This window comes from Microtus oregoni, unplaced genomic scaffold, assembly GCF_018167655.1.
Source record: "Microtus oregoni isolate MIOR12 unplaced genomic scaffold, Mior012 000010F_ref0000083, whole genome shotgun sequence".
In the NCBI taxonomy this organism is placed as follows: domain Eukaryota; kingdom Metazoa; phylum Chordata; class Mammalia; order Rodentia; family Cricetidae; genus Microtus; species Microtus oregoni.
This window is the reverse complement of record NW_024543069.1, coordinates 45,027,391-45,051,143: the sequence shown is the minus strand read 5'-3', so window position 1 is coordinate 45,051,143 and position 23,753 is coordinate 45,027,391. Positions and strand designations below refer to the sequence as shown.

The following is a 23,753-nucleotide window of genomic DNA, read 5'->3' as shown; positions in this document are numbered from 1 at the left end:
GCTATAGCTCTCCTCTCCAAGATGGACGCAGGTTAAGATCCTTCCCGGTAAGCCACCACCTCATGGTACTACACTCATTAATAGAAATGGGTTAATCAGGATGTGAGAGTTAGCCGGGTGGTGGTGGCGCACGCCTTTAATCCCAGAACTCGGGAGGCAGAGGCAGGCGGATCTCTGTGAGTTTGAGGCCAGCCTGGTCTACAAGAGCTAGTTCCAAGACAGGAACCAAAAGCTACGGAGAAACCCTGTCTCAAAAAAAAAAAAAAAAAAAAAAGATGTGAGAGTTAGCTTGTAAGAGGCTAGAGCTAATGGGTCAAGCAGTGTTTAAAAGAATACAGTTTCCATGTAATTATTTTGGGTAAAGCTAGCCGGTGGCCGGGAGCTGAGCCGTGAGAAGCGGCCACCGCTCCTTCTACATCTGTAGGTTTTGGAGCCTGGGTAGCTTTTGTATACCAGGCTGGCCTTGAACTCACACAGATCCACCTACCTCTTTGCCTTCCTAGAGCTGGGATTAAAGGCCTGTGCCACCACCACTCAGCTAAACTCACAGATTCGCCTGCCTCTGCCTCCTGAGTGCTGGGATTAAAGGCGTGTGCCACCACCTAAACCCATATTTTTAAATCTGCATTTTGGCTTATCGTTTGTTACCTCATCTCCGTGCGGCTTCCTCCGAGTCTGGCTGTTGACTCAGATTTTCTTCTTCCCAGAGTTCTCTCTCTGCCCAGAAGTCCCACCTATTTCCTGCCTAGCTATTGGTCATTCAGTATTCTATTACAACAATCACAGCGATGCATCTTCACACAGTGTACAAATAGCCTCGGCACTCCTTCCTCCCCCCAGGCGGGGCATTCCAGATGTTTACCACCTTGTCCAGCTCTCAAACGTGACCTTGAATCTGCTTAGAATATAAGCCGTGGTATAGGAAAGCCAGAGACTTGCCCTTGTCTTCTTACCCTCAGCTGTACAGAACACTGGATAGAGGTTTAGCTAAGGATACAGGGAGTTTGTTAGGGAAATAGTAGCAGAGGAAGACAGGTAGAAAGAACAGGGATGGGAGCTCCCGAGGACCATGGGTAACATAAGCTAGCCATGCAAGCAGGAAAAGGATGAAGTTACAGGACTTGGCTGCCATGGCTTCCTTTTTCCAGTGGTGGCTTCTGGAGGTGGGTTTCCCAGCCTCCTGTGGCTCTGCTGGCCACTCCTCCTCTTTCCCTAGTCATCTGCTGCCTGTCACATCTTCCTACACGTTCTGCAGCTGGGGAGCAGACCAGACTGGAAGAGTCAGTGGAGTCGTCAGGGTCAGCACCACCTTGTTGGGGTGACTCACACATGCCAGTAACTAATGAAGGAATCAGTCAGTAACTGAACTGTGCGGCCGTGGTGTGCTGTAACCTACCCTGCTAAAACGCTCTGAGATTCCAACATCTTACATTCATACAAATAAAATATACACACAGTGGGAGAATTCAGCCTTTTCAATAAGTCCATGAACGAATCCTTACTAAAGCTGCTAGCCCCTCTAGAAGCAAGCCTGTGGGCTCACGGAGCTCTGAGGGAAACGAGGTCATATGGAAGTGGAGAAGTAGCAGACGTGGTTTGGATCTAGGTGGTGATCTGGATGATGTGGGGGAGACTCCGGCACTGTGATGGCAAGGGCTCTGGGGTTGCAGCACTGACTGTAGCCCCAGGAGTCTTGGCAAAGATCCTAAGGATCCAGTTCTGAGCTCTACCCCCCAGAGGAGGGCCGACAAGGGACAGTAAGGGAAGATTTTGTTACTGATGTAAACTTTGGGAGGAATCATGTTTCAATTGAAAAAACTATGGTTCTTCCTGGAAGGAGATTTTGCCATTTTAAATTTGGTAAATGTTGTGTAGAGACTATAGCCTCATCTCCGTATTTGCATGTCCTGAGTCACAGAGGAAGACATCATAGATAGACGATCGTGTTCAGGGGACAGTTAGTGTGGGACTCCTCCTTATAGCGTGAGTGCTGCTTAGGAGTAATAGGAGTTACTTATAAAGGTGACATTCATTCACAGTGCTTAGTTCTCAGTTTTTAAACCTTTGGCTGGTCATGTGGTACTTGCCTTTAATTCCAGCACTGGAATTGGATTGGAACTTCAGTCCTCCTGCTTGGCCTCCCAAGTGTTGAGATTGGAGGCATCAGCCATCCCCACACTGCTGAGATCTCACTTTTCTTTTTCTTTTTTTTTCCCTGAGGAAAGTCCAAGAGGCTCAGTTCCATTTGGTGTGCTGCCCCTCTAGGGCATTACCCTTTGTGGTTCACACTTGGTTTGCCCTGACCTTGACCGTCTTCCTGTTAGTGTCTGTGTCATCTGTACTTCCTTCGCTGTGGCCTGTAGTTGGTTGTTTTTACTCTAACTCTTTGCGGGGCCTGCCACCCAGCTCCCAAATAATCACATGGAGATTTATTCGTTCTTACGAATACCTGACCTTAGCTTGGCTTGTTTCTAGCCAGCTTTTCTTAACTTAAGTTATCCTATTTACCTTTTGCCTCTGGGCTTGTCCCTTTCTCTATTCTATATACCTTTCTTCACTTCTGACTTTGTGGTTGCTGTGTAGCTGGGTGGCTGGCCCCCAAAGAGTTAGAGGTGAGTCCTCTCTCCTTCTGCTCTTGCTCCTCCCTCTTCTCTTTTCTCCTTCTATTTATTTTCTCTGCCTGGCAGCCCTGCCTGTCCCCCTCCTGGCTTGCTATTGGCCATTCAGCTCTTTATTAGACCAATTTGCTGTTTTAGGCAGTCAAAAATAACACAGCTTCACAAAGTTAAATAAATGCAACATAAAAGAATGCAACACGTCTTTTCGTTGTTAAACAAATGTGCGACAGAATGAACAAATGTAACACATCTTCAACTAAATTTCACAACAGTAGGCTAGCTGCTCCATCTCCTTGTGCCAATCAGGAAAAGCAGCCTACACGAGAACCCAAATGGAGGCATCAAGACTGTAGAAGGTAGATCTGTCTACATTGAGTCTCTACTCGTAAAGCCGTTGATACACCATGACTAGTAGTTTCAGTTGAGTTGTCTAGATTTATCTTACATTTATCTACTTATTTGGGGTGGGGCCTACCCTTGACCAGACACCAGCTCTTTACAGCCAGGACCGAGGTGCCGCTCCTACACACATCACCCCCTTCCCTCTATCACCTACCGGTTTATCCAGGACGGGTCCTGGCTGCTGCCTTCACGAGGCTCACCGGCACTCTGGGAACAAATATTTGAATGTTTTTTGTTTGAATTACGTTTATGTTGACATCCACTTTACCACTCTCCTCCATTATGAAGCTCTGAGTGTAGCATTGAATGGAGCAGCTTTGAGAGCTACTTCTATACTGTTGAAAATTATTTATTAATGATCCTTAAACCAGAACTATTTTGAAGTGAACAACAGAATATGTGGAATGTTGGATGCAGTTATTAAATGTTTTAGATTCAGTTGCCTTTATGGTAGTTTATGTGAGCAAACACTACCACGTTCCATTCTTCAGCAAGGGGCTCTTCAGTTCTTCCTGTGGACATCGGGGAAGTTCTTCCAGGAATGAATGAATTCTTTTTGATTGCTTGGTGTCCACACACAGAGAAGGACAACCGGAAGGCTTGTTATTGTAGTAATTACTCTCCCTCCTGGGAATTAAACCCAGGACCCTGTGCCTGCTAGGCTAGCATTATGCCATTGAGCCATGTCCCTAGCTCCTGTTTCATGGAGATCTTTAAAAGGCACAAATCCATCAGGTGAGACATGACATTATATCCGTGATCTTCCAGAGTGTTTTTTCATGACTTGAGTAGTAACTGGCTTCAGTTACTTGGCTTTGAAAGCTCCTGCCGTCTTCTTCCAGGTGGTTAATAGTGAAGGATTCTTTTCTACTGTACATGAAGCCAGACAGTGGGGCCATCGCCTTTGTCCTCCTCGTAGACAAAGAATTCAGAATAAAAGTGGGAAGAAAAGAAACAGAGACGAAATACGGACTCCGAATTGATAATCTTTCAAGGTAGAAATTTCTAATGTTTAAAATACATTTTTCCCTTCCTCAAGACCAAAATTTTCTCTCACCTATGAGGAGTAAATTAGATTTAAATGTTCATAATTGTTGCTTGGAGCTCATCCTCAATCAGAAGTAATGGAACTCTGTGTGTGTGTGTGTGTGTGTGTGTGTGTGTGTGTGTTCGTGCGTGCGTGCGTGTGTGATGTGCATGTGAATTAATACAGGTACTTGCAGAGGTTAGAAGAGGATATTGGATCCCCTGGAGCTGGAGACCAAAGTTTGTCAACTCATCTACCAGTTTGTTGAATGAATCAATTGGCAGTTTGCATTTTAAAGTAATACAGTTTTATATAGTTTATAAATGAATATATTTTGTTAATGTGTAGGTTTCTTTCTGGCAGACTGTAATCATACCTTGAAAAAGTGTGTGTGTGTGTGTGTGTGTGTGTGTGTATGCGTATGTGTGTGTAATCACTCTCATCCATATGAATATTTATAATTTATCGTTACACGGTTACAACAGGAATGTATATCTCCTAATACATGTTTGTACAGTATTACATGTATGCTTGTACAATATGTACATGCATGCTTGTGTATGTGCATGTATGTAGGGTGATACGGCGTAAAACAATATTGAGCTTCCTACTTTCCTTGAAGAAGGTAACTTTCAGGCTATTACTGAAATGGCTTTGTTATTAGTCTCCATATCTCCATTCCCCACACCAAGTGAATCTGTTTAAATCCAGGATTCTCCAGGCTTCTTCCAGGCAGAAGTGTTCCTTGTCATCTTAGCCAACAAGACCAGCTTCTCCATTGTCTTGGGGTTGTTTATCTCTGTTTGTAGACACCCCTGCTTCAGCCTTTCGGTTCTGTGTTGTCAGTTCTCTTTACAATCCCTTCACACAATTTATTTGTTTATTTTTGCCTCCTCCCTCTTGCTTCTTCTATTATTTATTCGCCCATTTATTTGTGTGTATGTGTTGGGCCAGTCCTTTCCTTCCACTGCGTGGCTCTGGTGGATCAAACTCCCTTCATCAAACTTGGTGGCATGTATGTCTACCCATGGAACCACCTTACTGTTCGCCCTTGTTAAAGATGATGATGATGATGATTATTAGTATATACATGTGTGAATGAGGGTGCATGACCGCCACTTCATACATGTGGAAGCCACAGGGAAACTTTGTGAAGCTGGTTCTCTCTTCACATGGGTCCCAGTGGTGGGATTAAGGTCATCAGGCTTGCCCTGCCCTGCTCTTGTCTGCTGAGCTATCTAGCCATCTCTCATTCCATTTCTATGCTTGGAATAGTTTCCCTCCCCCACCACTAGGCCTCTAATGATACTCATCTCTTCCACACAACCATCTTCTCAGGACATCAAGGCAACTTCTGAGCCCTCTTGCTCCTCATGACTCCATTGCTATGCCTGTTGGGGAGGCTTCTTTCCCACCCCAGCCCCTCTCACCTCCCTATCCCCACACCCGCCAGCCTTCTGCTGGACAAAAGCTTTCAAAGGCCAACATCCATCTGTGTTATATTGAGAGGAATGGTTTGGGCGCCCTCGATCGTTATAAATAATTACAGAATCTGTGCATATGGCCCCTCCCTTGCTCTCCATGAGAACTGCCGCATACCCTGCCCCCAAGCATTCAAACAGAAACGAAGCTCTACTTCCCACTCAGTTCCATTTCTATCGGCACGGGGCACAGGACAGCTAGTGCCAGCGCCTTGTCCTTCGAACTTCAATTCCAGTAACTGTTTTCACTCTTGGTAATAGCCATTTGTTCTGACACTTGGCATAAACATTCTTTTTTTGTAATCCCCCAGAATTTAGTCCCAATATTTTTAATTCTGTAGCAGGTTAAAGTAATTTGCTCAAGTGATAGATGCAAATGGACTTATTCCAGAGCAAATTAATTAGCCACGAGGAGTGATTAATTTTCAAGCTAACCTATATCATTAAGACACATTTTCTAGGTTTCCTTAGCTTTGGAACGTGCCTTGTCCTCAGAGGGGTCCCCTTCTACCACAAAATGGCTGCTCAACACCCTCATAGCGCACTCAGTGGGAGGAAGGGAGTCTTTTCCCACACTGCTGTGTTCTCAGATCTACTCTCATGGGGTGGGGCTGACTTCTGTGCCCTTGCCCCAGCCCACTAGGACTAGGGGAGTGGGGGATGCTACTTTGCATAGCTTTGCTGGCTTCCAAGAAGGAAAGGAGATCTCCCCTAAGGACAGCAGAAATCGGGGTGGCCAGTGCAAAGGGACCAGCAGCTCTGACAGAAGGGTTACCTCACTCTGTACCTGCTCCACAACCCTCTTCTTCTCCCAGCACGGTTCAGTGTCTACATCAAACCCCTTCCCCTGTGCCTGCGCGCTTGAGTGAGCAGGGAGCCTGACCAGGAAGTTCTGACCCAGTGAGCACTGTGAGGAACTCTACCGAGGTGTTTTAAATGCTTGCTTTTCCAAACGTTCATTACCTAGAAATGTCGATTCCTGTTTGCTGCGGCGTGCTTCATCTTTAAATTTGTTTTAAGAGCTAGAACTCAGAGTAAACCTCCAATGCCCACGTTTGCTTTTCTTTAAAGGACACTGATTTTGAAGTGTAACAGCTACCGGCACGCTCGGTGGTGGGGAGGAGCCATAGAAGACTTCATTCAGAAGCATGGCACGGACTTCCTCAGAGACCACCGCTTTGGTTCCTACGCCGCTGTCCACGATAACACTTTAGCTAAATGGTGAGGTGTTTTGCTCACAGGTGTTCGTCTAGTGTTATGATGGTTTAAATTTACCTGGAATCAGCCTCGAAACTAAAGCAGTGGTTTGCTCAACTGATGGATCATATTTAAAGATATGATCGCAGCTCAGCTTCAATTTCGTTTTTTGACCATCTTTAATGGTGAGCTTACAGGCCTTTAGATTTTGATGTTTGATTTGTTTTGTGAGAGAGGGTCTTGTGAAGCCCAGGAGGGCCTTGAACTACTGATCCACCTGCCTCATCTCCCACAGGCTGTGACTGCAAGCCTGCATCACTGTGCCTAGGTAGAACTCTGGTTTTTAAGATCAGGTTCAGGACCGGGTACATAGCACAGTTACTGTGTTTACTTAGCATGCATGACTTCCTGCTACTCCATAAAGCCAGGCATGATGGCACAGTTTATAATCCCCAACAACTGGGAAGGGGAAGCAAGCGGATCATTAGCTTAAGGTCATGTTTAACTTCATAATGAGCAAGAGGCCGGAACTAGATACCCAAGACCCAGTCCTAAAAAGAAAAGCAAAGTGTAACTTCATATATCTCTTAAAGGTAAAATGGGGCTTTATTTAAATCATTTATTGTTTTCCCCCATGGATATGAGCTGGTCTGTTTGTAGGCTCAGATGAGAAACCTGTGTAATAAGGAGGCCCCATGAGAGTGATTGACAGGCTGCCTTCTAAATAAAGATTGCTTAGGTCTGTCTCCTGACTGCCTTTCCTGTGTGATAGATGGGACACGATCAGCTTTCCATCTTGTTTCCAGTTACTCAAAGGAAAACAGTGGTGATGTAGACCAGGTAGAGCCCTCTGTACTTTGCCTTGGCCTAGTCTGTGTTTTTCTTTTTTGTCCTGTTTTATAAAATTAAAAAAAAAAACAAACATCAAAAGAAACCAATGAACAAATCCTTTTTCTTCCAGGTATGTGAATGCCAAAGGTTACTTTGAAGATATCGCAAATGCAATGGAAGAGGCAACGGAGGAGATTTTCATCACGGATTGGTGGTTAGTATTTTCCAGGAGAGTGCTGTCTGGAGGCATCTCTGTTTAGAAATGAGCTATTGGAGGATCCCACACTGTGGAAGTCAAGAGTAGTCATGATGGCTTGGCCAAGTCTCAATCAACTAAACAGAAGACTCCAGAGAAAGACTTCCAAATGCTCTATTGGTCTCTTGTCTAAATGCCATGACAGAGACAGCATAGAGGAGGAAAGGTTTGTCTGGCTCACAGTTTGAGGGTCCGTCCATCATGCTGTGGTGGGTGGACCTGGTGGTAGCCCATGAGGGCTGTCATTTGGTATACATGGTCATGAAGCAGAAGAGGTGAACGCCTGTGTTCTACTCACATTCTCCTTTTGATCCACTCTGGAATGCCAGCCCATAGATGATGCTCTCCTGTATTTAGGGCAAGTCTACCCACTTCAGTTAACCCAGTGTCAAAACTCCCTCATGGCCCTGCCCAAAGCTGCGTTTCCAATGTGATTCCAGACTCTCTTAAGTGGACAACCAATGTTAACTATCATAAATATCTTATTAAAGTATTTATCGTGAATAGTCTTGGAAGCAGACATGCAAATATTTGTGTTGGTATGCTACTGTGGAAGAGTGGCTGTCCAGACGGGAAGGCCCATCCTCTCTAGCCATCTGTCCATCCGTCTCTTACCATGTCCTCCACTCGGTCCAGGAAGCAAATCCTGAACTTTTGTTTTGACACTGAAATAGTTGCTCTTGCTGTTACTGTTGGAAGGACTGGGTCTGGTCAGCTCTTCTGGCCTCCCATCAGATTTTAACTGTCTCGCCTGTTGTGAAGACCCCCACAGGCATCACGGTGCTCGCTTTACCAAAGTCACTGGAAATCTCCTATCTAAAGTTCATGAGTTCTCGGGAAATGCCACCTGTGGAGTTGGTGTTAGTTTGGTATTTGTAGTCTAACTTCAGTTCCAGCTACCATCATCTTAGAATGTTGAAGCCCATCACAGATTCCAACATTGGCTGATTTGGAGATGAAATGGCCAGGAATACGCTGTCCTTGTAGAAACGGAAGTGACTTTCTAAATGCACTCTACTCTTTGAGAGATATGGTCTTGCTTTGTAACATGGGTAGACTGGGATTCACTGTATGGCCCAGGCTGGCGTTTAATTCCCAGCAGTCGTCCTGTCTCAGCATCCCACGTGCTGGGGATTTCTGACTTGAACCATGCCTGGCTCTGAAATTTTGCTTTCAGCTCTTTCTTACTTCTTTCAGACATTACTCATGGACGAAGCTTAAAAATCCCTTCCTGGTGTGTTTCCTTCTAATGCTAGACTAGGAGACAGGGAGAGAAATAGACGTGGGTGTCAGGTCCACGAGGGTGGCGCAAAGATGGGGACAGACCACCGAAGTCTAGTAAACTTGATTCCAGAAAAAAGAAAAAAAAACAAAACACCGCAGGGCACAAAAGCTTGTCAGCTAGCTGAGACCACAGCTGGAGTTTGGGCTGAAACTGTGGTGCAAGTCAGTTTCTGAACTCTCCCTTTTTATAGCAAGAAATAAGACACCTTAAACATGAACAAAGGAATTTTTACAATCTCGACATAAAACTCAGATACATATTGCCTTTCTTTACAATTTTCATTAACAGAGTTTCTCAGTTAAACTAGGCTTGTATTTAATCCATTGTTTTTTCCTGGTTCTCCCTAATTGTGTTTACCCAAGCTCCACACCTAAGGCCGCCAGTTTCTCGTAGCAGGGGAAATGCATAACGGGAAAGTCACGTCCACCCCATCCTCTGAAGGTTAACTCAGCTATCTCCATTGTTAATCAGAATGGCCATGGTGTTATCTTAGCACTGACTCTTAGTTTGCAGAGGGATGCTTTGGTCTGGTAAACAGCAGCCAGTTGTAAGATGAACTAACCCACTGCTGATAACAGCTCCTTAAGCAGCTGAGAAATAACTTACTGCGAATGATTGGCCCTTGAACTGCTGAGGAGGCTGCTGGTAGTTCATTTAGGTTTACAACTGCGTGTCTTTCTTTCTGCATTCTAACTTCTACATCCTAATTTCTGGTACCTACATTTCTATATTCCCACTTTTATTTCTAGACACTTCCATAGGGATTCTTCCAATCCTAGACTAGGAGGCGGGGGAGAGCGATGGATGTGGGAAGCCATTTTCTGGTTCCCTTCAGTGCTATGGAAATCTGTAGCTCTGGGTCCTCTTTCCAGTTTGGTGCTAGTGACGTTCTGAGAGAGATGATTCTTTGTCATAGATGGCCGTCTGCAGTACCTGTGGGTTTTACCAGTTAGCTGTCAATAGCAGATCCCCTTCATGACAACCAGGTAGTCTGTAGTCATTGCCAAATACTGAATACTTTCTCAGAACTCAGGAAAGTACGTCCAAAGCTCAGTGTCGCACTATATCCATCAAAATACCCCTAAAACTTCAGCCAGGACATGAGCGAGAGAAAGGAGCTTTTCCGATGATGCCATATTTTCCTGCAAGAAAGAAGCATCTCTTTTGGAGGTTCCGGATGGTAAAATTCAGACTTCCATTTAAACTAGGAACTAGGAGACAGGGAGAGAAATAGACGTGGGTGTTGGTCCATGAGAGTGGCACAAAGATGGGGACAGACCACCGAAGTCAAACCTAGAAGCTGGAGCTGGAACCTATGTGATTTCTGCTCTACTTTCCGAAGGAGAGGGAATTAGGTCCTGTTTGTTCTGGCCACAGCCCTGGCACGCATCTTACTACAGCAGGCATTTTAAAGTGAAGCCCTACAGTAACTTCCTCTGTGGTGAAGAGACTCCTCAGGGGCCATTATCCCGGAGTGCATGCAAAGTGTCTTGTGGTTTTACTGTTTGTTTGTTTATTTATTATCAGTGATTCCTTTAAACAATGAGCATATTCTCATGTACTTTTTGGGTTCTTGTTTCCTATTTTAGAGCCCCCCCCCCCCCATTGGCTCTGGAGAATTCCTTCTGGATTCGACTATCTTAATTATCAAGGATTTCTTTTCTTTTCTTTTTTTTTTAAAAAATTGTTTTTGCTTTTTGTTTTTTAATTGCTTTTTTTTTTTTTTGACAGGGATTCTCTGTGGTTTTGGAGCCTGTCCTGGAACTAACTCTTGTAGACCAGCCTGGCCTTGAATTCATAGAGATCTGCCTGCCTCTGCCTCGTGAGTGCTGGGATTAAAGATGTGCGCCACCACCATCTGGTCTGATTATCCAGGATCTTGTGTGTTCTAGTTAAACAGCATGTTTCATTCTGGCCTCCAGCATTCTGGAGAGGAAATTTCAGCAATAAACTATTTTTCTCTTTAGTGCTTTCAAACTTTTCCAACTGTTTGGTTTCCAGCAGTTGGGTTATGATTTGGGAGTTTATCGTGTTTGGTACTCTGAGTTTCATGAATTTATAGTCTTCTGTCTCTAGACAAATTTGAGATGATCTTGTCATTGTTTCTTCAGATAAAAAAATTTCCTCTTCTGCCAGGCAGTGGTGGCACATGCCTTTAATCCCAGCACTTGGGAGGCAAGACAGGTAAATCTCTGTGAGTTCAAAGCCATTCTGATCTATGGAGCAAGTTCCAGGACAGACTCCGAAGCTATGGAGAAACTCTTTTTCAAAAAGCAACAAAAACAAACAAACAAATTTCCTCTTCTAGAGGTTCCAAAATGCAGACAGTCCTTCCTACAGTCTCCAAGGCTAGCTTCATATTTTTAAATATTTTCTCTCTTGGAAGTTATATTGGATAATTTCTTTTTCTCTAAATTTAGATTTATTATTTATTTTGTGTGCACGTGTAGGTTTGTGTGTGTACATGCATGTACCACACCACCACATGTAGAGGTCAGAGGACAACATGCAAGCATCAGTCCTCTCTTCTCACCACATGAGAGGTCATCAGGCTTGGTGGTCATCACTGTACCCACCAGCTTCCTCCCCAGCCCCCATCAGTAGAAACTGATTTCTATTTAGCTACCTTCATAACCTTTGTTCTGGTATTGAGCTTATGGAGTGAAGTCTGGTAATATTTTTTCTCCTATTTTTTGGTGATTGTCTTTTTGTCTTAGAATTTTCTGATTCTGGATATCATCTGTTTCTCTGAGAGTTTCTCTCTTCCCGTTCATCCTTAAACATAGTTGTATTTTTATATCTGCTAAGGGATTAAACTAGATAATCAGGCCAGGGAGATGACTCAGTGGGTAAAGGCACTTGCCACCACCATTCCTGATGACAAGATTCAGTACTGGAACTTACAGGGTTAAAGGAGAAAACTGACTTGTGCAGATTGTCCTCTGATCTCCAAATGTGCATTGTGCGCGCGCGAGAGGGACGGAGTGGGGAGGGGAGAGGGGGAGTTTTTAAATACATGTAAAGTAAATAGTAACAATCTCAGCATCCATGATACCTATTGTTGGTATTTATTTCATGCAAATTGATTTTTTTGTTGCTGTGTGCCCAGTATTTTTTAAAAATTTTATTGTAGAAAAATTAACATGATGATGTAAGACTTTTAATTTTACTTAAATCTGTGGACAATATTTTTTTTATTTTTGATTTTGTATTTTTTTCTGTTTTTTTTTTTTGTTTTTTTTTTTTTTTTTTTTTTTTTTTTTTTTTTTTTTTTTTGAGTCAGGATTTCTTTGTAGCCCTGGCTATCCTGGAACTCACTCTGTCTAGCCTCAAACTCACAGAGATTCTCCCATCTCTGCTTCTAGTATGTTAGTATTAAAGGCGTGTGACACTACTGCCTGGCTTTTATTTATTTATTTTTTAATAGAGTGTTTTCTTTAGCTGGCAATGGCCTCATTTAGATTAGGCAGAATGTTAGTTCTGAGCAGCATTTGGGGTGCTTAACAATTCTTTGTAGATTTGTTTCAATTTTGTATGTATAAGTGTTTACTGGCATGCGTGTATATGCACCCTGTGCTGAGGCAGAAAAGGGGGTCAGATTTCCTGGAACTGGAATTACAGGTGGCTGTGAATTATCTGTGAGTGCTGGGACTTGAACCTGGGTCCTAGGCAAGAGCGACAAGTCCCCTTAATAGCCAGGCTATCTCTCCATCCTCTAGGAGTGGGTTTTTTTTTTCTCTAAGAATAACAAAAGGGTGTATTTAACAGTTAAGCACATGATTTGGAGTGAAGAATTCGGATGTTGTTCTGCTGGTCCAGGCTGCTTAATACTCTTCTTGTTCCTCTTGTGAGCCCCCTTCATCAGGTATCACAAAGCCTTCATCTGTGGCATAAAGAATATCTACAATCCTCTGCAGTACAGGGTCATTTCCCCCCTCATTCTCCTGGCAAATCAATTCAATGTTCCTTAGCTTTCCAAAGTAGAAGTCTCTCTTTTCGTGGGGTTTTAAAGCCCGTTTTAGTTCCGGTGCCTTAGCTCTGCTGTTGCCTGAGCTATATAGTGTGCGCCACCTGGTGGTCGATCTGGGACATGGCCGCAACCTATTGGTTCAGCCTCAAACTCCTTAGATGAATTTTGCTGTGGTCAAATCCCCGAGGGGGCAGCTTGTGAAGGAGCCAGGAGACTATAAACAGCTTCATGGGACCGCTTTCCGGAGCTCTCCCCTCTCCACGGTCGCCCAACTGTTTTCTAATTCCTCACAACTTCCCTTATTAGTACACTCGCTTGAAATGGGAGTTTTGACTCACCCAACCCTAACATGTGATCCTGAAACAGGGCCAACGGAAGTAGCCATTGTGGACTTAGGTCACCGTCTTGGGCTCAGTTCTACTCTAACTGGATTCTTCCGTGCCTGTGGCTTCCCTGCTGCTGCTCTGGCCTCTGCATTGCATCCTGTTCTTTCTTGTTAAGCTGGAATTAGACTTCTCTCTGCTAATCCCATTTCGAGGTTTTCCTTCCAGACCAAATCACCAATAAATCGATTACATGTACTTCAGATTCCTTTTCTGTCTTTCACTGGGCCTCGGTTAACAAGCATTGCATAGTTCATTTAAATTTTTAGTATTGTTTTGTACCGATCCACATAGAGCTCTTCATAAAATTGCGTGTTATGCGTGTTATGCGTGTGTTATGCGTGTGCAGGCATGTGCCCCAGCACCCATGTTGAGGACAGAGGACAACTTGCAGGAGTCGCTACTCTTCTACCACATGGGTCCTTGGGATCGAGCTCAGGCTGTCAGGTTGTTACTCACTGAGCCATCTCACCAACCTTTGTTAGGGTCCTATATGTACATTTTGATAAATTTCTTAGTAAGCACTTCAATTATTAAAAATATATTTCTCTTTATTTTATGTGCATAGGTGTTTTGCTTGCAAGTATATCTGTGTGGCTTTGAACTTGTGATCCTGCTGTCTTCACCTCCCAAATGTTGAGATTAGGGGTACGGATCTTGAATTATTTTTGGTTGGACATAATTTCTTCCATGAGTTTCTCATAGCCTTGGGGAAGAGATCTGACACGGTAGACTTAGCGGCGTGTGTCTAGGTCTGGTCTGTGACACAGAGAAATTTCTCTTTTGTTTCAATCCCTTTCCTTTTGTTTTTGTGACTTCAGGTTAAGCCCGGAAATCTTCCTGAAACGCCCAGTGGTGGAGGGCAACCGCTGGAGGCTGGACTGCATCCTCAGGCGGAAAGCGGTGAGTACTGCCCCAGTGAACACAAATGTTTCTAAAATCCTTCATGTAATCGTGGAGCTGGGTCACAGCTGGAGTGCAGTGAGTACTGCCCCAGTGCACACAAATGTTTCTAAAATCCTTCATGTAATCGTGGAGCTGGGTCACAGCTGGAGTGCAGTGAGTACTGCCCCAGTGCACACAAATGTTTCTAAAATCCTTCATGTAAGCGTGGAGCTGGGTCACAGCTGGAGTGCAGTGAGTACTGCCCCAGTGCACACAAATGTTTTTAAAATCCTTCACATAGGCATGGAGCTGGGTCACAGCTGGAGTGCAGTGAGTACTGCCCCAGTGCACACAAATGTTTTTAAAATCCTTCACATAGGCATGGAGCTGGGTCACAGCTGGAGAACTTGCTTAGCCTGTATGAGACACTGGCTGGGTTTTATTTGAAGGAGCATAGAAAACCAACTGTGGTGACACACACCTTTAATGACAGCCCTTAGGAGGTAGAAGAAAGATTAGGAGTTCAAGGCCAGCCTAGGCAGTATGGCAATGTCAAGGTCAGCCTGGGCTTTTTGAAAGTGTCTCAAAATATTTTTTTTTTAAAAAATATACTTATAACTTTTTACTTTAGAGCAGTGGTTCCCAGCCTTCCAAATGCTGCGACCCTTTAATACAGTTCCTGATGTGGTGACCCCCCAAACCATAAAATTATTTTTGTTGTTACTTCATAGCTGTAACTCTTTTCCAATGGTCTTAGGCCACCCCAGTGAAAGGGTTGTTCAACACACGGCTTGAGAACAGCCGCTTTAGAGCTTGCAAACCAACTCACACACACACACAACACATGCACACATGTGGGGAGACTTCCTGTTTGCCAGTTCATTTTAGAGAAAAGCATATGGGATGGGAAGATGGCTCAGTAGGTGAGAGAGAGCGTTTGCTGCCCAGTGTGGACTTGAGTTTGAATCTCCAGTATACCACAGTATACCACGTATACTCAGTGCACTTAGAACCCCAGAACTGTGTGAGATATATATCAAAGCATTGCTGGCTTTGTTGACTCTGGCTCTGGGTTCAATGAGCAATCCTGTTTCAGAGGAATAAGATGGGGAATGATAGAAATGGGACATTTATGTCTTTTCCTGGCCTCTACACACATGTATGTTGGCATATGCACCAAACAACCCCCCCATGCACACATATCATGGGGGGAGGATATTAAAGACTATGGGGTTTGGTTCTAGTCTGAAAACAGGTTCCATTGAAGCTAACCCATAGAGTCTGGGTAAATACTGATATGTCCTTTTGTTATAAATAAGTAAATAGTTGAAACAGTGTAGCTACATGTATGTTGTCAATGAAGTCTGTTTATGTGACTAATTTAGAGTAAACCTGGACTTATTAATCTTCTAAGTAGGGAATGCTAACCGTGTTCCTCTGGTTTGAACCTGTCTTAGTTTTTCTCTCTAGGGAAGCATGTTCGAGCAGCTGTTCGGATTCCGCATTACTGGGAACAGTGTATCTTCTCCAGGAGGTCTCCACACAGTCTTCCACCTCCTCTTTGTCCTTTCCCCATACCTCCCAGAGAGTTTCCATCAATACCCAGACCTCATTGCTCATCCTAAGGGAAGAAGGTTTTTTTCTATCCATCCGGCATGGCCTCAATGGATAATGTAATCCATTCCATTCACAAAACGGGACACGCTGAGCCTGAGAAGTTCTAGTCACTTATTCCTTAAATAGCTCAGTCTATCTGTGATGTCTTTCCAGCCCATCCCAGCTAACTCTTACTGAAGGCTCGTGTCCTAGGCTCACACCTAGCCTTACCAACCAATTTCCTACCTGTTAAAGAATCCGGAACCCGTTCTGTTTTCCTTTTCTGAAAGCAGCCCCTCTCTCAATTCTCCTTAGGATTCCATGTCAGCAAACTTTTCCAGGCTTGGCCAGCAACCTTTACCCACACTGGGAGACCCTCCCGCACAGTGAGAATTTGTATTTTTTATGTTTCAGTCAACATGAGCTTTTTGAATGCTTCCCATGTTTAGGAGCGAGACAGATCCTAAGGGAGTGTATGATGAATAAACTCTGTTATACATAAGGCGGGACAGCGTAAAGATCCTCACATGTGCGGCTTCCCTGTGATCCACATGTGTGCAGCTTCCCTGTGATCCACATGTGTGCAGCTTCCCCGTGATCCACATGTGTGCAGCTTCCCTGTGATCCACATGTGTGCAGCTTCCCCGTGATTCACATGTGTGCAGCTTCCCCGTGATCCACATGTGTGCAGCTTCCCTGTGATCCACATGTGTGCGGCTTCCCCGTGATTCACATGTGTGCAGCTTACCTGTGATCCACATGTATGTGTGTCCCTGTGATCCACATGTGTGCAGCTTCCCCGTGATCCACATGTGTGCAGCTTCCCTGTGATCCACATGTGTGCAGCTTCCCCGTGATTCACATGTGTGCAGCTTCCCTGTGATCCACATGTATGCAGCTTCCCCGTGATTCACATGTGTGCAGCTTCCCTGTGATTCACATGTGTGCAGCTTCCCTGTGATCCACATGTGTGCAGCTTCCCTGTGATCCACATGTGTGCAGCTTCCCTGTGATCCACATGTGTGCAGCTTCCCTGTGATCCACATGTGTGCAGCTTCCCCGTGATTCACATGTGTACAGCTTACCTGTGGTCCATATGTATGTGTGTCCCTGTGATCCACACGTGGGCAGCTTCCCTGTGATCCACACGTGAGCCGCCTTTCTCTCCGGTAGAGAAGGCAGTCTCAGCAGACACCTCTGCCTCTTAAAATGTTTCCGCCCCTTCTTCCGTGACTTTTCGTGAGCCTCATCTGTAGGGTTTCATTGCAGCCACGGTGCTGGTAGCCACACGCAGTGGCCCTTTGTATTTTAGCCTGTTTTGGGCTTCTGTAACAGCATCCATCTGCTACAGAAAGAAGCATCCTTGATGCGGGGTAAGAATAGCACTCGTCTGAGTATATAAGGGTAAAATGTTTAGAATGCAGCTAGCCATTGTGCTGATTTAGGAGAGTGGCAGTCACCCAGTCTCCTCTAGGTCTACTCACTAGCCGAGGGTAGCAAGAACTATGGGCAGTTAGCCACTGCTGATGAAAGAATTGGTTTCCTCTAGAAAAGGAACCCCGTTGATTATTCAATACCAAATGGTCAACCCTAGACACATATACATACAAATGGCACTAAATGGACTCAACAGGTTGTATGTGCGCATCTCTAGGTGTGTGTGCACATGTGTTTAACAATAACAAAGCAAAAACAGTAGAAATCATACATGGCATTAGAAGGAGGGCTCGGAGGCAAAGGAGGGGAATAGCGGGAGGGGAGCAGGCTGGGATCAGAGTACATCATACTGGTATGAAGGTCATAATGTGCACTTAACAAATGCTAATAAACCGAGGAGGAAATCCATAAGCATGTCAAATTCAGGGAGTACAGGGAGCGCAGCCAGAGCACCTCACACCCCGAGGGCTTTGGGGGAACTTAGGATGGGCAAATTCCACAGGTGCAATAAACCCTGAGGAAAGAGGGACATTCTGCTAGAGTACGGTGGCAGGTGCGGCTGGGCTCCTGCTGGGACGTGGCTGCAACTAGGCTGTGGGACCGAGAGCCAAGCTGGTGACGTGGACTTTCTGACGAAAGTTAGGATGCTCAGGGGAGAAGGGTGTGTCAACAAGGTGGGACTGGAATGTGGTAGAGAGAGGAGCGGGAACTTGTATTCAGAAAGCTGAAGTCTGTGTCTCTCCCTCCTTCCCTCCCTCCCTCCCTCCCTCCCTCCCTCTCCTTCCTTCTTTTCCTCTCTCCCATGCCCTCAACTTCCCTTTTTTACCCTCCCTCTCTTCCTTTGACTTCCTTCCTTCTCTCCTCTTTCTGTTTCCCCTCCTAAATTCTTTCCTTCCATTCTGAACTGCTATCAAGCCCAGGCTCTTGGATGCAGCTCCACGAGTTACATCCCCAAGCCTAGAGAGGTTCATTTGAGATGCCCAGAGTGCCAGGGGTCTTTAGACATCTGCATAGCCCAAAAAAGGTAGCAAATGTTGATCCGGGCTCAAGAGGGAGGCCTGCAGACCTGGCCTTCCACCTCTTGCTGCCTGTTACCTAGCAGTGTTTGTCTGCCACCTTCAGGGTCCCTGGCCTTTACATCACTGGCCTGGCTTGTAGCTTTTGATGCACCAACGCTGCTGAGGTCTCTGATGAACTCCCCAGCGAATGAACATCACAGCTTGATGACTGTAGTGTTCCCAGGTCAGGTGCTTTCTGCAGCTTGTCATCTTTAAATTGTGGGTAATGATTTGTTTCTCGTTCCTGAGAAACGGTTGTGCTATGGAGGGTTTTAGTGCTTCTTGGCACATTTAGTGGAGTGGTCTCCTTCATCTCACTGCACTGAATTTGTACTTTTCTCATAAAATTTTTACATTTGGATCATTCCAATCTGATACATCGTATGCACATGAACATTGCTTCTCATATATAATTGAGCTTCTGAAAGCCACATGCTAGGTTTGAACAGATTTTTTTTTTTTCGAGACAGGGTTTCTCTGTGGCTTTGGAGCCTGTCCTGGAACTAGCTCTTGTAGACCAGGCTGGCCTCGAACTTACAGAGATCTGTCTGTCTCTGCCTCCCGGCCTCCCGAGTGCTGGGATTAAAGGCATGTGCCACCACCACCCGGCTAAAACTTTTTTTGTTTGTTTGTTTTTTTAGGCTTGAAAAGAATGGAGTGTAACAAAATATTTATTTTTGTATTACTCTGTCCCAGAGGTCTGTAAGGTTGATTAAAATGAAGCATTTCTCTTCTGCCTGCACAGATTATTTTTTAATATTTAATAAGAAGAATCTGCAAATTTCTCTGCTTCAGAGTGGATGTGTAGGTCAACATTGCTCACAAGAGCTGTGTTTTGTTTTTCTGGTAACAACTGAGCTGATAATCTCATCTTTCCTGGCTCTCATAATATGTGGTTGCCACAGTGCCAGCCCGTCTTGTCAGCAGGTTGTTCATCGCTCAGGCATCCTCCTGCCTCGGTTGCCACAGTTCCGCAGAAAGGACCGGGAACTGAGGAGATAAGTTGCCTCCCGCTATGGTCACCAGAACCCCTTGCCACAGTTGTGGGTGCGTCAGTCTTAGAAATATGAGACTGGAAATTTTCCGGAGAAGTGAGCTGCCAGCTGTCAAAGGGTTTTGCTTTTCACAGTGAATTTGTCATCAAGTTTAGATATTTTTTTCCTTTTTTCACAAGACACCAACTGCTGGAGATATAGTCAGCCATCAAAGAGGAAGATGTCCACACTAGAGAAGAGAGACAGAGAAATACCCCTCTACCCAGAATACCAGTTGGACCCTAAGTAGGAGGCTGGAATGGCTTGCCAGGGAAGGGAGAGCGTATCTTTAACTTCCAGGACCAGATTTTAAGCAAAACTGTTTAAAAATACATAGATATTTATGTTGCGGTCACCTACTGCTCCTTATCTTTAACTAGTGAGAATGTGATTACTCCTTGGAAGTGTATTTGTGTGTGCATACGTGTGTAGAAGTCAGAGGACATCTTGAGGGAGTTGTGGGTTCAAATTCAGGTATCTGGCTCAGAGGCAAAAGCCTTTATCCCCAAGCCGTGTGACAGGTCCGCTTTCTGCCCTCATGTTTTGCAGATGGGGTCTCATATAGCCCAGGCTAACATCTAACTCTGAGCCTCTTGCCCCATCTTCTCAAGTGCTGGAATTACAGTTGAACACCAGCACACAGGGATTTTGTCTTCATTTGTTTTCTATTTTCCTACAGTCTTGCACCCCAAGAGAAGTTCTTGGCAAACAATGAATTGTTTCTCTGGGGTGTGTTTGTATAACATAATGTCGGGCAACAGACAAACTTGGCTGTGCTTTGGAAATACTTGGGCCATGCTTCTTTGAATAATCAGAGAAGAAGCTAACTACGAAACTGGGTCTTGATCATCGTCCTCATGTGTCTTTTGTGTTTCCAAAGCCCCTCCAGCTCCATGCACCACCAAACCTGGTTTATGTAGTGTGGGGACTGAACCCAGAGCTTCCTGAGTGCCAGGCAAGCATGCTACCAACTGAGCTACCCCTCCAGCTTGTTGTCTTAATGAATTTCCTTAGTGTTTTAAATGCTCATCGTGGCAGACTTTGACTTGTTGGTTAGGTTTATTCTGAGTTAATGTTTTTCTTTTAAGCTTTTATGAGTGGAATTGTTTTACTGATTTATTATCAAAATCCCTGTTTGCATATAGAAAGGCTACTTCAAAGTACAACTTTTTAAATTACAAACTTAGCCTCTGTCTTCTGTAGATTTGGCTTTTGGTTGACCAAAATAGCTTCCATGGTTTTATAAACCTGTACTGTTACAACAAAGCAAATGATTTTATCACAAAGGAACACTTTTCTTTGGCTACGCTGTGATATGATGCACACTTTGCCGTTTACGTCATTTATGGCTATGCTGTGATATGGTGTTCACTTTGCCTTTTATGTCATTTATGGCTATGCTGTGATATGGTATGAACTTTGACATTTATGGAGTTTATGGCTGTGAGGTAATATGTTGCGCAAAAGGGAAAAAATTACTGATTTTTTGGGGGAATCTGCAACATATTACCTGTTTATTCCAGGTATAAGCATATACTTATATGCTTATAAGTATATAGAAAAGCCTCATTAAAAATAGCATTTGTATAATTAGTTCCTTGTTAGTCATTGGTATTTAAGATAAATTGGAATTTATACCCTATTTCCTTTCCATTCACCTTTTTCAAGTGAGAAAGGACATGGTATGAAATAAAATACCACGTATAACATTTGGAAGGTGTTAGTGAAATCCATTAGAGTTAACATCTTTATCTCAAAAATCCACCAACTATTCAGGTATGTGAGAAACTGCAGGATTTAGATAAAGTACCTAATTTGCAAACCCTGCACCTCATGAATTTAATGTTTTAAGTTCAAGAGGCAGAATTTCTGAGCTAGTGTGGGTTACTTTATTGTAACCTTTACATAAAGAGATGGCACAGTGGTTAAGAAGGTTTGCTGCAAAGCTTTGAGGACCTGGGTTCCGATCCATGTCCACAGGGAACATGCTGGGCAGGGCTTAGTGTGCACCTGTCACCCCAGCGCTGTGGAGGCAGAGACACGAGGGCGGCTGGGGTTTGCTGACTTGCCAGCTGAGCTGAAAATTGAGCTCTGGTTTCAGGGAGAGAAGAGCCTCAAAGGAATGGGGAAGAGAGTGAAAGCAGAATTTCATCCATTTGAAATATGGACCATAAGGAATGATACCGGGTATATGCATACACTACTTAGGTTGCAGTTTTGGGTTGTAAACTTTGAATTATACTTCCCCACCGAAAGACTTCTATTTAGCATTGACCATAGTTCAGTGATAAATTTTAAAATATTTAAATAGAAAATAAATAGCTGAATGATAGAAGTGAAAAAATTATTTAATTTTCCTTTCTAGCCCTTAACTAGTGTTTTATTACAGAGGACTGACTGGTCATCAAAAATCAACCTATTCCCTTCTTGCTTACATTTTTATGTTCTTATTTTTTTATTCAAATTATATATATTCAAATTATATGTCTGATAATCATTTTAAAAATATTTATTTTTAGTTTTTAATTATGTATTTGTTGTGTAAGCATGCGTCCATGCGCATAGTGCCTGCAAAGGCCAGAGAAGGCATGGGATCCCCTGGAGCTACAGCTCTGAGCAGCCTGATGTGGGTGCTGGGAACCAAATGCTCACCCTCGATAGGACCACTACATGGGATCCCCTGGAGCTACAGCTCTGAGCGGCCTGATGTGGGTGCTGGGAACCAAATGCTCACCCTCGGCAGGACCACTACATGCTTGTAACTGCTGAGCCCTCTCTCCAGCTCACCATTCTTTAACATATACACGTATTAATGTGTGTGTGCTTGCGTGTTACTGTAGTATGTGTATAGAGGAACTCCTTCTAGCACATGGGTTCTAGGGGTCAAACTCAGGTCACCAGGCTTGGCAGTAGTCACCTTTATCTACTGAACCAATTGTCAGCCCTGTACTTTCATCTTTTATATCTGATTATAATAGTAATTGAATAGTATAGTGAGCAATAAATAAGTTCCAAAATCCAGGTGTTCATAAGTGAAATGGAATTACATAATTGCATTCATGTGCAAGCAAGTGTATGAAGGGTATGTATCATACAGATCTACTTTCGACCTTTTCCTTTTTTTTCAGAACAAGGGTTTATCTTCTAATACATGTAACAAACACCTGATTGTAAATCTAGTATCCTTCTAAGATTGTAGACTCATTTCAGGCATAACTAACTCGTGAAGTGATGTGGTCTTATAGGAAACCCACACACTATATAGAGTTGACAGAATAGCACCGGGAAACTGTAGATTCATGGCTCCCCGTTGCCTAAAGGCATAAACTCAATGTCATTTGAAGTTGCGGTGTTGTGAAAACACAAGGTTCTTGTTGGTCAGATGGTGAAGTCAATGGTTCACCAGGCACGTTCTGATTCAGTTTGACAGTGAAAGGGCCCCCAACAGCCCTATCTTTGTTCTGACCCACAGTCTAGGGGCAGATGCGTGTTCATTTGTTACACAGCTACTGCCACAGTGAAGTCCTATTGCTAGCACCATAGACGCTAAAAATCTAATTGTGTGTAAGATCTAGCACACTCTTCTTTAAGTATTTAGGAGTGTTTTCTTCATTTAAACTATTTTTTTTAAGGCAAAAAAGCCCTACACAATCAATCTCTACCCTGAGACATGAGGGGTGCATTTGGCACTAGCTTAGGTCGCAGTTCTCCTGAGCCGTAGTGCTTGGGATGTCTAGAAAGGCATTAAGGCCACTTTCAGGAGCAGAGGTGTTGGCCACTGCATTCTGGATCTGTAAGTATCCAAATACCAACACTCGTGTGATGAACTTGTACAAAGGGAAGGAGGATGGTTTTCTTCTGAGTGAGATAATACGTAGCCTAGGCTAGCCTTGAACTCTGTTCCTCCTGACTCCCCCTCCCCAGTGCTGGAGTAACCAGTATTTGCCACCACACCTAAGTTTTATATTTTCTATTTGTGCCTTGACATCATGCATGCCATGCCTTGCACTGCCTGTTGGTTCACTGCTTCTATCCCAGTTCATGGACTAAAGGAGATCTAAGCCAGGGAAAGAAGGAAGGGAAGAGGGGCACAGCCCTCCAGGTGCTCATTCTTGTTTTCTTGTGACAGCAACAAGGCGTTCGGATTTTCATCATGCTATACAAGGAGGTGGAGCTAGCCCTCGGAATCAACAGTGAATACAGCAAGCGGACTTTGATGCGGCTGCATCCCAACATAAAGGTATCCTGGTCCCAGCGCTTACTGCCCCACAGCAGCCTTTCCCGTAAAGATGA

At 44.2% G+C, this 23,753-nt stretch overlaps 1 protein-coding gene across 5 annotated transcripts in view; it reads left to right on the top strand.

Annotated features, from left to right (window-relative positions):
- Positions 1-23,753, top strand: part of Pld1 (phospholipase D1) — a 216,052-nt gene that overhangs the window by 101,903 nt on the left and 90,396 nt on the right. For all 5 annotated transcript variants that reach the window (XM_041658928.1, XM_041658929.1, XM_041658927.1 and 2 more), the window contains 5 exons: positions 3,863-4,015; positions 6,600-6,749; positions 7,687-7,770; positions 14,272-14,353; positions 23,590-23,700. In XM_041658928.1, the coding sequence (XP_041514862.1) occupies positions 3,863-4,015; positions 6,600-6,749; positions 7,687-7,770; positions 14,272-14,353; positions 23,590-23,700 (580 nt within the window). The remainder of the gene's footprint in view (positions 1-3,862; positions 4,016-6,599; positions 6,750-7,686; positions 7,771-14,271; positions 14,354-23,589; positions 23,701-23,753) is intronic.